The 14,548-nt window shown below is 48.0% G+C and overlaps 1 protein-coding gene across 1 annotated transcript in view; it reads left to right on the forward strand.

Moving 5' to 3' along the window:
• LOC124122563 (contactin-5-like) overlaps positions 1-13,431 on the forward strand; it is a 43,158-nt gene extending 29,727 nt beyond the window's left edge. Inside the window, exons 20-26 of the mRNA XM_048380587.1 lie at positions 1,171-1,266; positions 2,422-2,572; positions 3,450-3,571; positions 8,008-8,194; positions 8,888-9,003; positions 12,159-12,333; positions 12,962-13,431. Of these exons, the coding sequence (XP_048236544.1) occupies positions 1,171-1,266; positions 2,422-2,572; positions 3,450-3,571; positions 8,008-8,194; positions 8,888-9,003; positions 12,159-12,333; positions 12,962-13,086 (972 nt within the window). The 3' untranslated portion in view covers positions 13,087-13,431. The remainder of the gene's footprint in view (positions 1-1,170; positions 1,267-2,421; positions 2,573-3,449; positions 3,572-8,007; positions 8,195-8,887; positions 9,004-12,158; positions 12,334-12,961) is intronic.
• The last annotated feature ends 1,117 nt before the right edge of the window (positions 13,432-14,548 follow it).

Below are 14,548 nucleotides of genomic sequence, written 5' to 3' on the forward strand. Positions count from 1 at the left end.
ACAAAACCATCAGACGTCGACTGAAAGCAGCAGGATTAAGGGCCAGAAGACCAGTTAGACGTCCACTCCTCTCACCCCAACAGGGACCGTTTAGCCTGGTGTCAGGGTCGATCACACTGGAACTTGACATCGTGGAGGAGCAATCGTTGGTCTGACGAGAGTCGGGTTGTATTGCATCGCACTGATGGGAGGGAGGTCTTGTGTCTGAGGAAGAGAAACATCCTATCATCAGCGCAACTTCCAGGAAACAGCGGCATGTGGTGGCGGCTCAGTGATGCATGTCATGGGGATGTTTGTTGCTCCTGTGATTGTCAACTTGATTTGGTCACAGTTCAGGGGACATTAAATGGACAAAGGTACCAAGATACCTTATTGACGGTTTTGCTGTGCCTCATTTTGATTACTATGCACTTTCCTGTCTTCGTGGACGACAATACCGACTCCACCCAGCACGAGCTGTGACTGACCATCTCCAGAACAACGCCTTTGAGACTTCGCTTGGCCTTCCCGAAGCCCAGACCTGAATCCAGTCGGGCCTCTATGGGATCAGTTGGGACGTAGGGTCAGAGCCAGGGATCCTCCAGTACAGAATCTCCACGAATTTACCCAGGCTTTGTAACACATCCCTCAGTTGAGGATCAGGCGTCTGACATGAGGAGACAACAATGTTGGTCATTTAACTGCGACAGGGGTACCATGTTACTAAGACGCGTACGTGTTGACCTGTCCATCTCATTCCTGACACTTACCCTACTTATACTGCCTCTATTTATGCCCAATTACACTCCGTGTAGTCGCTAGCAAATACAATTGCTTTGTTTCTTTGCAAAGGCTCATTTTTCATATTATTCATAACATTAACATCTTATTTGACTTTAAGTATCAATATTGACTGATTTTGTTTAGCTTTCCAGCTTCTCCTTACCCACCTCGATTCTGATCATCAGACGGGGCGCTACTTCAGACGAGGTGGATATTCCATCTTACTGCAGGGTAGTGTGAACTCTCACAAACTCATACTGTCCCTCGATTGGGGGAAGAATGTGATGTCGTGATGGGTTCCTGGCCCTCGTTCAAGGAAGGTTCATGTTAATCCATGTAACGAAAGTGCATGTCGATAATAGTCTCACTGGAGAGACGACTGATCACTACAACGCTTTGTCTCCCCAGGCTCTTCCAAGGAACGAGGTGGGCGGCCCGGGGCTCAAATATAATGTCTACCATCGCCCTCTCTCATCCGCGGGGCAAGGTGACACGTGGATCAAGGTCAGTCTTCAGTGGAGAAAAGGGTAACTGGTCTAGAGAATTAATTGGCCTGTTGGTGAAATAGAAAGAAGCTGTAAGGATACTTTTTGTATCTTATCAAACTACAATATAGTTTGAGAACACACATTCAGACTGATAAATTTAATAAACGGCACTGTGCAAATACTTAGGGCGTAAAATTAACTCCGGATTATTACAAAACACAACTCCTGATTCACAAATTAATGGTTGTACCAGGCACCGTATTCACACAACCAATAGTTGTTACTGAGCACAGCATCGTATTCACACAACCAATAGTTGTTACTTGGCACAACATCGTATTCACACAACCAATAGTTGTGACTGGGCACAACACCATATTCACACAGCCAATAGTTGTTATTGGGCACAACACCGTATTCACACGACCAATAGTTGTTACTGAGCTCAACACCATATTCACACAACCAATAGTTGTTACTGAGCACAACACCATATTCACACAGCCAATAGTTGTTACTGGGCACAACATCGTATTCACACAATCAAATGGTTGTACGGCACAATATCATTTCATGTTTGCACCAGGGCACAGGGCAGTATTCACACAAGTCATGTTTGCACCAGGGCACAGGGCAGTATTCACACAAGTTATGTTTGCACCAGGGCACAGGGTAGTATTCACACAAGTCATGTTTGCACCAAGGCACGGGGCAGTATTCACACAAGTGATGTTTGCACCACGGCACAGAGTAGTATTCAAACAAGTAATGTTTGCACCTAGGCACAGAGCAGTATTCACACAAGTCATGTTTGCACCAAGGCACAGGGCAGTATTCACACAAGTCATGTTTGCACCAAGGCACAGGGCAGTATTCACACAAGTCATGTTTGCACCAGGGCACAGAGCAGTATTCACACAAGTCATGTTTGTACCAAGGCACAGGGCAGTATTCACACAAGTCATGTTTGCACCAGGGCACAGGGCAGTATTCACACAATTCATGTTTGCACCACGGCACAGAGCAGTATTCACACAAGTAATGTTTGTACCAAGGCACAGGGCAGTATTCACACAACCAGTGTTTGTACCACGGCACAGAGCAGTATTCACACAAGTCATGTTTGCACCACGGCACAGGGCAGTATTCACACAAATTATGTTTGCACCAGGGCACAGTTCCAGGCACGAAAACTGAGAACGTGACGGTGGTCGGGTCCAAGACAAACTTCTACAGACAGTACGAGGTCAAAGTTCAAGCACTCAATAACTACGGACCAGGGCCTAACTCGTCAGTCTCCATTGTGTATTCAGCGGAGGACAGTAAGTTACCATCGGGCCAGGCATCTAGCCTTGGTACGAGTACATACGTAGTTGGTACACGAGAAGATACATTTGGTTTAGTATTCACATTACCAATGGTAGTGAGAACATCTCCGAGTATGAACCATGTGGTGGCACATGGTTCTGTGCAATACTCACTGGTCACAAATCAGATGAGCAATGTCGGTCTCGGGTGACCGCGTTCAGCAGCTTGAATCCTGAGAGGTTTTTTGGGCTTCGATACTGCTCCACACTGAAGCACATGTGGCACGCGAGGTGTCTCCTGAGGCAAGTGACTTTGTTCACCCAGCAGGGAATGTGTACCCAGTAGAATGAGGTGGCTATCAACCTTTTGGCGCCTCAAAGGAAGCTTGGGTTGTATACTCCCCAGGGAGCTGAGAATGCTAAATCGAGTGCACACTTATCCATTGACTAGGGTAATAGTGTAGTGCTTTGAGCGCGCTTTAGGGCATGGCATTATAAATATGATTATTATTATTGCTATTATTATTATTGAATGGCACTACTGTTGCCATCACCCGTGGGGACGTCTAGTTGTGAGCATGCATTATCACCAGGGGGACACGGTCAATGTGTAACTAGTTGTTAGACCCGTGAAGATCCGGGGTAAAATAGGTCTTCAGGAACCAATGCTTGTCGTAAAAGGCGACCAACGGGATCGGGTGGTCAGGCTTGGTTGATGCGTGTCATCGTATCCAAATTGCGTGGATCGATGCTCATGATGTCAATCACTGGATAGTCTGGTTCAAACTCGATTATTTACAGACAGCCGTCATATAGCTGGAATATTGCTGAGTGTGGCGTTAAACAACAATCAAACCTAGTTGTTAGCATGCACTGCTATTGCTGCCACCAGTGCCCGTGGGAACGCCGTCAAACGTCAACGCCCAGGAACAGAACTCGACGTCGGCCCTGGTGTTCTGGACGCCCATACCCGATGACCGACTCCACATGAAAGGCCGTGTGAATGGATACCAGGTAATAGTCATATATCATGTCTGTGTGTTGTTATTCTGACATCAGGTCAGAGCCATGATCGTGTTGTCTTACAAATGTTCCTTTCCGACATCAAACCACCTCCGCGGTGTAGTGGGTCGAGCAACTGCCCACAGAGACAAATGTCAATGTTTCGATCCCCCGACCGTTAAAAGATGGAACCTAATTTTGACCCGCCTTGCGCTCTGCATTATGGGGATAAAACAAGGACTGGGTGTCTCATAGTCAGTATAGTGTGTCGGAATGGGTATCCATGTTAAACAGTGGTATGGTATCTCAGTGGACTAGCTTAATAGAACAGGTAGAACTCTGGACTAATACAAGCAGATGCACACATGCTTGGACGTCGCGAAATAAGTGAAACAATCTTGAACACAACGTTAAACACCATTTCATCACCTACCGAAATCAGGTCAGAGCGAACATGCGGTCCTTGAAAACTTTTTTCACGACAGCGATCACAATATCATGCTTTTTGCGGTTTGCTATTGGCCATGCAGGTGCAAGTTCAGATTATCAACTTTATTTCTTACCTGCACTGTTTCATATTTTTATTTTTTTTAAATAACCTTACAAAGAAAATAGTGTATAAATTTTACAAACCTGTAGAGGTTATGAATTCTCTCATGAAATCCTCTTTGGGGCACTTATTGCATTTTCCTGGCTCAAGAAAATCTACATGACATACTTGTAACCATTTTCCTTAATAAAAAATGTTACCACACAAAAAAACTTCGTTTTGGTATGATATACGACCACCCTTACGGGGCCTCATCCTCCACGGCGCGTCACGCCAGGGGAAGCAACTCTCACCCAAATCACTTTCCATATGTCTAATGCTGACGGGAGGTGGGGAGGTGGGGAGATGGGTGGCCGTGCCCCAAGGAGGATTTCATCAGAGAATTCATAACCTCAACAGGTTTGTAAAATTCTCTTTCAGATTAAATCCTCCTTGGGGCACTTATTGCATCAAGATAGACTCCTAAAGATAATCTAGGAAGTGGCATCCGTCAGCAACCAGCGAAAATATATACATCGTATTTTGATTTTTTCAATGAATAAAAAAGAGTTCAATAAATGGAACCAACCTTATCGTGAGGCACCACCGTCGAAAGGCGGGGGCTAGAGACAGGGCGTTGTCGACCATATACAATGAAAGAGCCATTATTTGTGGCTTATATTCGAGAACTTGAGGGTCCTGCGGACATCCAATACATGAGCATGTCTTGCAGTGGTCCCCGACGAGGAAGGCTGTGAAAGAGCAGGTAGCTCAATAGGAGCCGTCACGTGGAAGGTGTGTGCGACCTTAGGACGGTAAGAGTGCGGCAGGCGAATACTGACCCTGTCGCGGTGGAAGACAGTTAGACAATGTCGCCTACCCGTCTGCCGGACGTTACTGCCACAAGGAACGCCGTCTTCCAGCTCAACAGCTGAAGAGAGAGAGACGACAGATCCCGAAAGGAAGGACCGGACAGCCAATCAAGAACGATTGAAAAGTCCCAAGGGGGACTGATCCGCCGAACAGGCGGTCGGATCCTGTCCACACCTGCTAAAAAGCGCTGCACTAATGGGTGCGCACCCAGAAGTGCCCCGTCGACAGGGACGTGAAAAGCTGCGATAGCTGTAGAGTACCCCCGGACTGTCGATGCGGCCAGGCAGTCATCTAGTCGCGAATGGAGGAACTCAAGCACGGCTACGAGATCTGCAGAAAAGGCATCTGCAATCCCTCTATCGACACACCAGCGCGCATAGCAGGCCCATCCATCCTCGTACTGAACGTTTGTGGAATCCCTCCGCGAAGCCAGTATTGTGTCTGCAACTCGTGCAGGAATACCGCTCTTCTGGAGGCGATTCCTGACAGTGGCCAAGCCACCCACTGAATCCTGGGATTTGGGTGGAGGGCCTCGTTCTGGGATAGGAGGTCCGGTCGTAAAGGTAATAGAACAGTAGGCTGAGCCAGAAACCTGAGTATTACTGGAAACCAACTCTGCGCCGACCAAAGGGGTGCCAGAAGCACAAGTAGTCGCGCAGGCTGATTGGCTAGCTGAGGCAGGACCTTGGAAATCAGAGGTACTGGGGGGAATGCCCACATAATTCTGTCTGTCCAATCTAGCTGGAAGGCGTCCGGTGCCACCGACCTCGGGTCGGGGACTCGGGAGCAGAACGTTGGTGTCTGGTGATTCACCCCAGACGCAAACAGATCCACCTGGAACGACCCGTATAACTGGGAGATAATCCCGAATATCCCCGGGTCGAGCCTTCACTCATGAGGAGCGAGGATCCGGCGAGACAGAGCGTCCGCACGGACGTTGTCCAACCCCGGGAGATAAACAGGTATCACCCTGATAACGTTTGAGTCGCACCATAGGAGGAACTGCCACGTCTCTTGGAGAAGCGACTGAGACACCGTTACCCCCTGCTTCCGGATGTAAGTCATCGCCGTCTGGTTGTCCATCTCTAGACGAACCACTTGGCCACGAAGCAGATCCAGGAAGCGTTGGAACACCAACCTGACCGCTCTCAGTTCTAGCACATTGATATGCAGTTTGATCTCCTGCTGGGACCATAGTCTGTTTGAACTGTGAGAGACGGAACGGGAGTGTCGAGGGGGAGCCCACGGGACAGATTCCCGACCTCGGTCCACCACTGAAGTTGTGTAATGAGCCACTGCGGAGTCTCGAGAACAGTCTCGAGATCTTCCGAGTTCACCCAAAGTCGACGGAGCGCTTTTTGAATGGGTCTCATTCTGAAGCGAGCCCGCCAAACCACATCTACTGTCGCCGCCATGTACGAGCAGTGTGACTTGCGGACAGAAGGAACTGGGAAGTAACACTTCTGACCTTGGTAATGCGATCTTGTGACAGAGATACAAGTCCGCTCACCGTGTTGAAATTCGCCCCTAGCCAGACTAGATTCTGAGTAGGGCTCAGATCTGACTTCTTGAGATTGACTACCCACGGGAACCGGTTCAATCGCAGCTTTCATAAGAAGTGCGTCGACCTCAGCACGGAGGAATTCCGCCTTCTCTCGGGTAGCAGGCACCGGAGTGTGCTTTATCCCGGAGAAGGGGGGGGGGGGGGGGGGGCGGATGATGTTTCCACCCAGGCGAATGGCCATCCCTTAGAGTGGACAGGATCTAGGGATTGGATGTAACTGTCTCCCATTTCTTCAGGAATAGAGCCAGTCGGCCGCCTACGGGGACATCCGGCTTGAGGCAGTGGACCCCGGCTGTCGGCAGTTCGATAACTTGCGACTGTTGGTCCTACCGGGGCTCTTCGGGCGCTAATGGTAACCCCGGCATCCCCGGGCTGCATCCCCGGGCTGCACCCGGCCCGAATCCGAGTCCCGGTCCCGAGGTGCCGGGGGTTCAAGGGAACCCACCTTGCTCTGGGCTAGGTATCCACTAGAGGAAATCTCGGCCTCGGAAGAGGCGTCTGGCTCCGCTAGGGAAAACTGTGCGTCGGTAGTGCACGGGCCATCGTCATGCCCGTCCTCCGCCAGACATTTGAGGCAGCATTCATGCCGGTCTTGAGGGGGAATGGATGCCGAACACCCCGTACACAGTTTGAAGGTCTGTAAAAAAGACCGTAATTTCTGAGGTGGGCGGGAAGGGTATTAAAGTGTATCAGGTGCGATATAAAGATCGGAAAGATACGTGCATCAATTGTGAAACTAGAAGCAAAGGCATAATGCGATTTGTAACGCGATACTAATAGCCAATGTCGTAGTATAATTATAACACCAAAGGGGGCGTATTACGCGCGAAGGTGTAAAAACCCTGTAAAAAAGGTAAGTGTAGTTAATAATTAACACACTACCTTGGGTTTATGTAGAGGAAAAAATTGTAGACCAATGCTGTTTAATATAACAAAACCCCAAGCCGTTTTTAATGGCCTTGGTGTTACATGTATCAGACCGTGGAACCACAATATGGACGCCATTACGGCCATTTGAATTCAAAGGTACCGTACACGTGGCGTATAATTACAACTCTATAACTTTACAATGCGAGGTATTACGCCTTTGCAATGAAAGAAATGTACCATACATACAGTTTGGTCAGTCATGGTTCTTGTCGAACGATAATCTTTGATACTCTTTTGTCTCTTGAAAAACAGCCACGTCTGTCTCAGTCAGATGACATAAGGAAAGTGATTTGGGTGAGAGTTGCTTCCCCTGGCGTGACGCGCCGTGAAGGGTGAGGCCCCGTAAGGGTGGTCGTATATCATACAAAAACGATGTTTTTTTTGTGGTAACATTTTTTATTAGGGAAAATGGTTACAACTATGTCATGTGTAGATTTTCTTGAGCCAGGAAAATGCAATAAGTGCCCCAAGGAGGATTTAAACTGAAAGAGAATATCGGGGTACTGTAGTGACGTAGCTGGGTCCCTAACATGACCACTTCCCTGCTGCCAGATCAACTACTGGCTGGACGGGGAGTCATACAACGACGCACGGTTTGTCCGCCATTATGGGCAAAGGTCACAAGGCAGGATCATTGGTCTGGTAGGGAACACTGACTATTGGTGCAACGTCAACGTCTTTAACGGCGCCGGACTCGGCCCGAAGAGTGAGAACTGGTGGGTCTCAACTTTCTATCAAGGTACGTAGTTCGCCTTATGAAGTTAGTGTAACTCATCCTGTACATGGTACTCCCAACTCATAGGCGCTCGGTCATGACGATGGCCCCAGTGGTCTATAAGAAATTAGACCGCCTCCGTGGTCTGGTGGTGGAGCGTCCGCCTGGAGAGCGGAAGGTCCGGGGTTCAATCACAGGCCGCGTCATACCAAAAGACGTTAAAAGATGGTACTTGTTGATACCCTGTCTGGCGCTCGGCATTAAGGGGCTAAGATAAGGACTGGTCGGCTCGGAGTCAGTATACTGTGTCTGAGTGGGGTATTATGTTACAATGCCGCATGGTATCTCGGTGAGCTAGCACTATAAATCAGCACAAGCAGCGCCACACACACACACACACACACACACACACAGTCGCTATATAAGTGCGATCATCTTGGACGCGACGTTAAACCCAATTTCACTTCACCAGTAAGAGATTAGAAAGGGACCCGGGTTTGCTGATGCGTGTATTTAGTTCAGGCACTTGGATTGGTGACGAAGCTGTTTGGCATCGCATTTCGCGATATTGGTCCTCTAGATGTCCAAGTTGAGTGTAGACCTACATAAACATGTCGAGTACACAGATAGATTGCCTGACGTAACTCGTGTCCAAAACGTTGTTCAGTTGTTTACATGCTGCGTTGGGTGTTGTTTAGTTGGTATATTGTGTGCCAGGTCCGATCCTGTACCCGGAGTACGTGACGGTCAACAGTGACGGCCCCGACAGCGTGTACGTGACGTGGAGGGGAGTCAGCACGACACAGGACGAGGAGTCGATCCGAGGATACAAGGTCAGCAGGGGTACACTACCCTAATTAAACACACACACACACGCGCACACACACACGCGCACACACGTACACACAGGACGAGGAGTCGATCCGAGGATACAAGGTCAGCAGGGGTACACTACCCTTATTAAACACACACACACGCACGCACACGCGCTAGCGCACACAAACACAAACACGCACGCACACGTACACACAGGACGAGGAGTCGATCCGAGGATACAAGGTCAGCAGGGGTACACTACCCTAATTAAACACACACACACACGCACGCACACACACGTACATACAGGCACACACTGGCACTCATGCAGAAACACCCACACCCACACACCCACAGGCACATGTACACAGGCAGGCACAGGCAAGCAGACACTAAGACACAATACACCAAACCAAACCCCTACCCAACTCTATACCACTACCTCAATATACACTGCCCAGGTACCAACATTTCACTATTACCCCATCAAACTACCATATATATCCCAATACACCACATTACCCCACTTCACCACTTCCCTGTGCCACCTGACCTCCACCCAGCTTCACCAGTACAATACACCACATTACACCACTTCCCTGTGCCACCTCACCTCCACCCAGCTTCACCAGTACAATACACCACATTACCCCACTTCCCTATGCCACCTGACCTCTACCCAGCTTCACCAGTACAATACACCACATTACACCACTTCCCTGTGCCACCTGACCTCTACCCAGCTTCACCAGTACAATACACCACATTACCCCACTTCCCTATGCCACCTGACCTCTACCCAGCTTTACCAGTACAATACACCACATTACACCACTTCCCTATGCCACCTGACCTCTACCCAGCTTCACCAGTACAATACACCACATTACACCACTTCCCTGTGCCACCTGACCTCTACCCAGCTTCACCAGTACAATACACGACATTACCCCACTTCCCTATGCCACCTGACCTCTACCCAGCTTCACCAGTACAATACACCACATTACCCCACTTCCCTATGCCACCTGACCTCCACCCAGCTTCACCAGTACAATACACCACATTACACCACTTCCCTATGCCACCTGACCTCCACCCAGCTTCACCAGTACAATACACCACATTACACCACTTCCCTATGCCACCTGACCTCTACCCAGCTTCACCAGTACAATACACCACATTACACCACTTCCCTGTGCCACCTGACCTCCACCCAGCTTCACCAGTACAATACACCACATTACACCACTTCCCTATGCCACCTGACCTCCACCCAGCTTCACCAGTACAATACACCACATTACACCACTTCCCTATGCCACCTGACCTCTACCCAGCTTCACCAGTACAATACACCACATTACACCACTTCCCTGTGCCATCTGACCTCTACCCAGCTTCACCAGTACAATACACCACATTACCCCACTTCCCTATGCCACCTGACCTCTACCCAGCTTCACCAGTACAATACACCACATTACACCACTTCCCTATGCCACCTGACCTCTACCCAGCTTCACCAGTACAATACACCACATTACACCACTTCCCTATGCCACCTGACCTCCACCCAGCTTCACCAGTACAATACACGACATTACCCCACTTCACCACTTCCCTATGCCACCTGACCTCTACCCAGCTTCACCAGTACAATACACCACATTACACCACTTCCCTATGCCACCTGACCTCCACCCAGCTTCACCAGTACAATACACCACATTACACCACTTCCCTATGCCACCTGACCTCTACCCAGCTTCACCAGTACAATACACCACATTACACCACTTCCCTGTGCCATCTGACCTCTACCCAGCTTCACCAGTACAATACACCACATTACCCCACTTCCCTATGCCACCTGACCTCTACCCAGCTTCACCAGTACAATACACCACATTACACCACTTCCCTATGCCACCTGACCTCTACCCAGCTTCACCAGTACAATACACCACATTACACCACTTCCCTGTGCCATCTGACCTCTACCCAGCTTCACCAGTACAATACACCACATTACCCCACTTCCCTATGCCACCTGACCTCTACCCAGCTTCACCAGTACAATACACCACATTACACCACTTCCCTATGCCACCTGACCTCTACCCAGCTTCACCAGTACAATACACCACATTACACCACTTCCCTATGCCACCTGACCTCCACCCAGCTTCACCAGTACAATACACGACATTACCCCACTTCACCACTTCCCTATGCCACCTGACCTCTACCCAGCTTCACCAGTACAATACACCACATTACACCACTTCCCTATGCCACCTGACCTCTACCCAGCTTCACCAGTACAATACACCACATTACCCCACTTCCCTATGCCACCTGACCTCTACCCAGCTTCACCAGTACATTACACCACATTACACCACTTCACCACTTCCCTGTGCCACCTGACCTCTACCCAGCTTCACCAGTACAATACACCACATTGCACCACTTCCCTATGCCACCTGACCTCTACCCAGCTTCACCAGTACAATACACCACATTACACCACTTCCCTGTGCCACCTGACCTCTACCCAGCTTCACCAGTACAATACACCACATTACCCCACTTCCCTATGCCACCTGACCTCTACCCAGCTTCACCAGTACAATACACCACATTACCCCACTTCACAACTTCCCTATGCCACCTGACCTCTACCCAGCTTCACCAGTACAATACACCACATTACCCCACTTCCCTATGCCACCTGACCTCTACCCAGCTTCACCAGTACAATACACCACATTACACCACTTCCCTATGCCACCTGACCTCTACCCAGCTTCACCAGTACAATACACCACATTACCCCACTTCACCACTTCCCTATGCCACCTGACCTCTACCCAGCTTCACCAGTACAATATACCACCTACACCCACACCCACCACCACATAAATCACAGCATATGAAATTGGCACTCATCCTATTGTCCCTGCCAAACTGCAAAATAGTTAGGGTATCATAAGGACAAGTGGAAATTTGTCATTTTTTAGGTTTTGACATTGGTTATCGTTATAAGGACCAGTGGATTAAATTGGTTAGTTTCTGTGGCTGGGTAAACACACGTTCTTGTAAAAAAGCCAAGGGGAGTAACTGTGGTGATTGACGTTGTTGTAATACGTTGTCGGTGTTGCAGCTCATCTACTGGGAGACTGGGGACGACCTCAGGTCGGCCAAGAGCGTGATTGTGGGCAAGGTGGACAGCGCAGTCATCCCCCACGTGGAGAAGGGCATCATCTACAACCTCAGGATGATGGGCTTCAGCTTCGGGGGGGACGGCAAGAAGAGCCCCACCGTATACTTCACTCTTGGTGAGCTGCCACTCTCAGTACTGGACTAAATGGTAAATGGTTTCGGGTATGGAGTGGACAAACCTAGAAACAATCGGGGTGAACAGGGGAATTGAACCCATGACCATAGGTTTCATCAAGGGGTGCGACCTTACAAAGCGAATTCATTTCAATTAATGGTTTACATCCAGGTTTTCTCAATATCCAATTCCTTAAAACTTGCTGTTAATGAAATTGCATATTGCATAGGTTTCATCAAGGGGTGCGACTTTGCAAAGCGAATTCATTTCAATTGATGGTTTACAATGTAACTTTACATCCAGGTTTTCTCAATATCCAATTCCTTAATACTTGGTGTTAATGAAATTGCATATTGCATAGGTTTCATCAAGGGGTGCGACTTTGCAAAGCGAATTCATTTCAATTGATGGTTTATAATGTAACTTTACATCCAGGTTTTCTTAAATTCTTATTCCTTAAAACTTGCTGTATATGAAAATATATGAGAGGTTATGTCATTGGTTAAACATGTTCCATAATTAGCTCGCAGGTGTTTTCCCAGCAGTTTCCCTGGGAGTAGATAGTCACAGCTGCACATGCGAGGTTTACGCTGTCTAATACGTTTGCTCATATATCTGCTTTTTTCTAGGTGGCCAAGTTCGATATAACCGGATCACAAGTGAAATAAGGGCTGGAGGGCAACAACTGAGTGCCTCACTTCTCCTTCTGGGGACCTGCTTCGCTGCGGTCCTCCATGTCACGAGATCAGCTTGACCTGCTCATCTGCTCACTGCTTTGCCTAATTCCTCATCACAAGATCGACCTCTTCTCATTTACACATCTTGCCTCCGTTGTCACGAGATCGGCCTGACCCGCTCATCTACACACTGCAAGTCACCATGTGGCCCCGAGTGTTGTCACGTGTCCCAACACCTACTGACAATCTACATCTACTGACAATCTAAATCTACTGACAATCTACATCGACTGACAATCTACATCTACTGACCATCTACATCTACTGACAATCTACATCGACTGACAATCTACATCTCCTGACAATCTACACCTCCTGACAATCTACATCTACTGACAATCTACATCTCCTGACAATCTACATCTACTGACAACCGACTAACAATCTACATCTACTGACAATCTACATCTACTGACAATCTACATCTCCTGACAATCTACATCTACTGACAACCGACTGACAATCTACACCTACTGACAACCTACATCTACTGACAATCTACATCTACTGACAATCCCTCCCATTCCACAGATCTGTCTAGCATTAGCAGCAACCTTGTTAAAAGGGGAAGTGTACACGCAAAAATCACTTTCTTTCTTTTTCTAAACAAAACGCAATTTTAGAATTAATTAGTATCTGTGTTTGAAAATATACACTCATTTTTTTCACAGTGAAAGTAGGAAGCTCACAATAGTGTGAAAATGATATGCCGTTATGAGGCCTTCGTTTTTCGAGCTAAACAGGCCTGAGTTATCCCCCTTAGATTATGACGTAATTGGTGCCAATTCAACTGGGTCCCTGTCTATTCTCAACGCAAAAGATATCAAGTACCAGTTTGCGGTAAAACAACATGGCCTACGACACACTCCGGCGCAGTGGTGACTCAGCATAACACCATGCTGGCTGGCATATGAGACGCTAGAATCACACACCCAGACCTACACCACGTGAAGCGGCTCTAACAAAGCATGATGACGTCATAATGTTTATCAATTGGCACCAATGACGTCATATTGCAAGGGGCATAAGCCATGGTGTTTTTGGTGGAAATAGGACACTTGGTAAATGTGAAAAATATAAATCGTTTTAATGCGAAAAATATGTTAATTAATTGTGATATTTTTATATTTTTGTCTATGACACTTCTAGGTTAACACTTTTAATGTGGAAAAGTACAAGAAAAATAGGTTCATTTCCGTGTGAACTTGCCCTTTAAGCTAATATCCTTTTATTTTCCTGCAATCTGGGGCAGGTTTACAAAAGGCCTCCTACCCCAAGCGATCTCAGCAATTCATGACTGAACCCTCCAACACAGACATATAACAGTGGTTGGTGTTGTGTGCAAGTCGATTCAGTCGTTGTCACCAGACCTTCCTATCTCATGGACCAACAATACTGTTCCTGTTGTGATTTCCTTCTGGTGAGGGTCTTGATGGGGGGTGTTTACATACCAGTAGTCAGTAAATTTGAGGGCTTTAG

The sequence above is a fragment of the Haliotis rufescens genome, unplaced genomic scaffold (genome assembly GCF_023055435.1).
Source record: "Haliotis rufescens isolate VD_foot unplaced genomic scaffold, xgHalRufe1.0.p SCAF_31, whole genome shotgun sequence".
Classification (NCBI taxonomy): domain Eukaryota; kingdom Metazoa; phylum Mollusca; class Gastropoda; order Lepetellida; family Haliotidae; genus Haliotis; species Haliotis rufescens.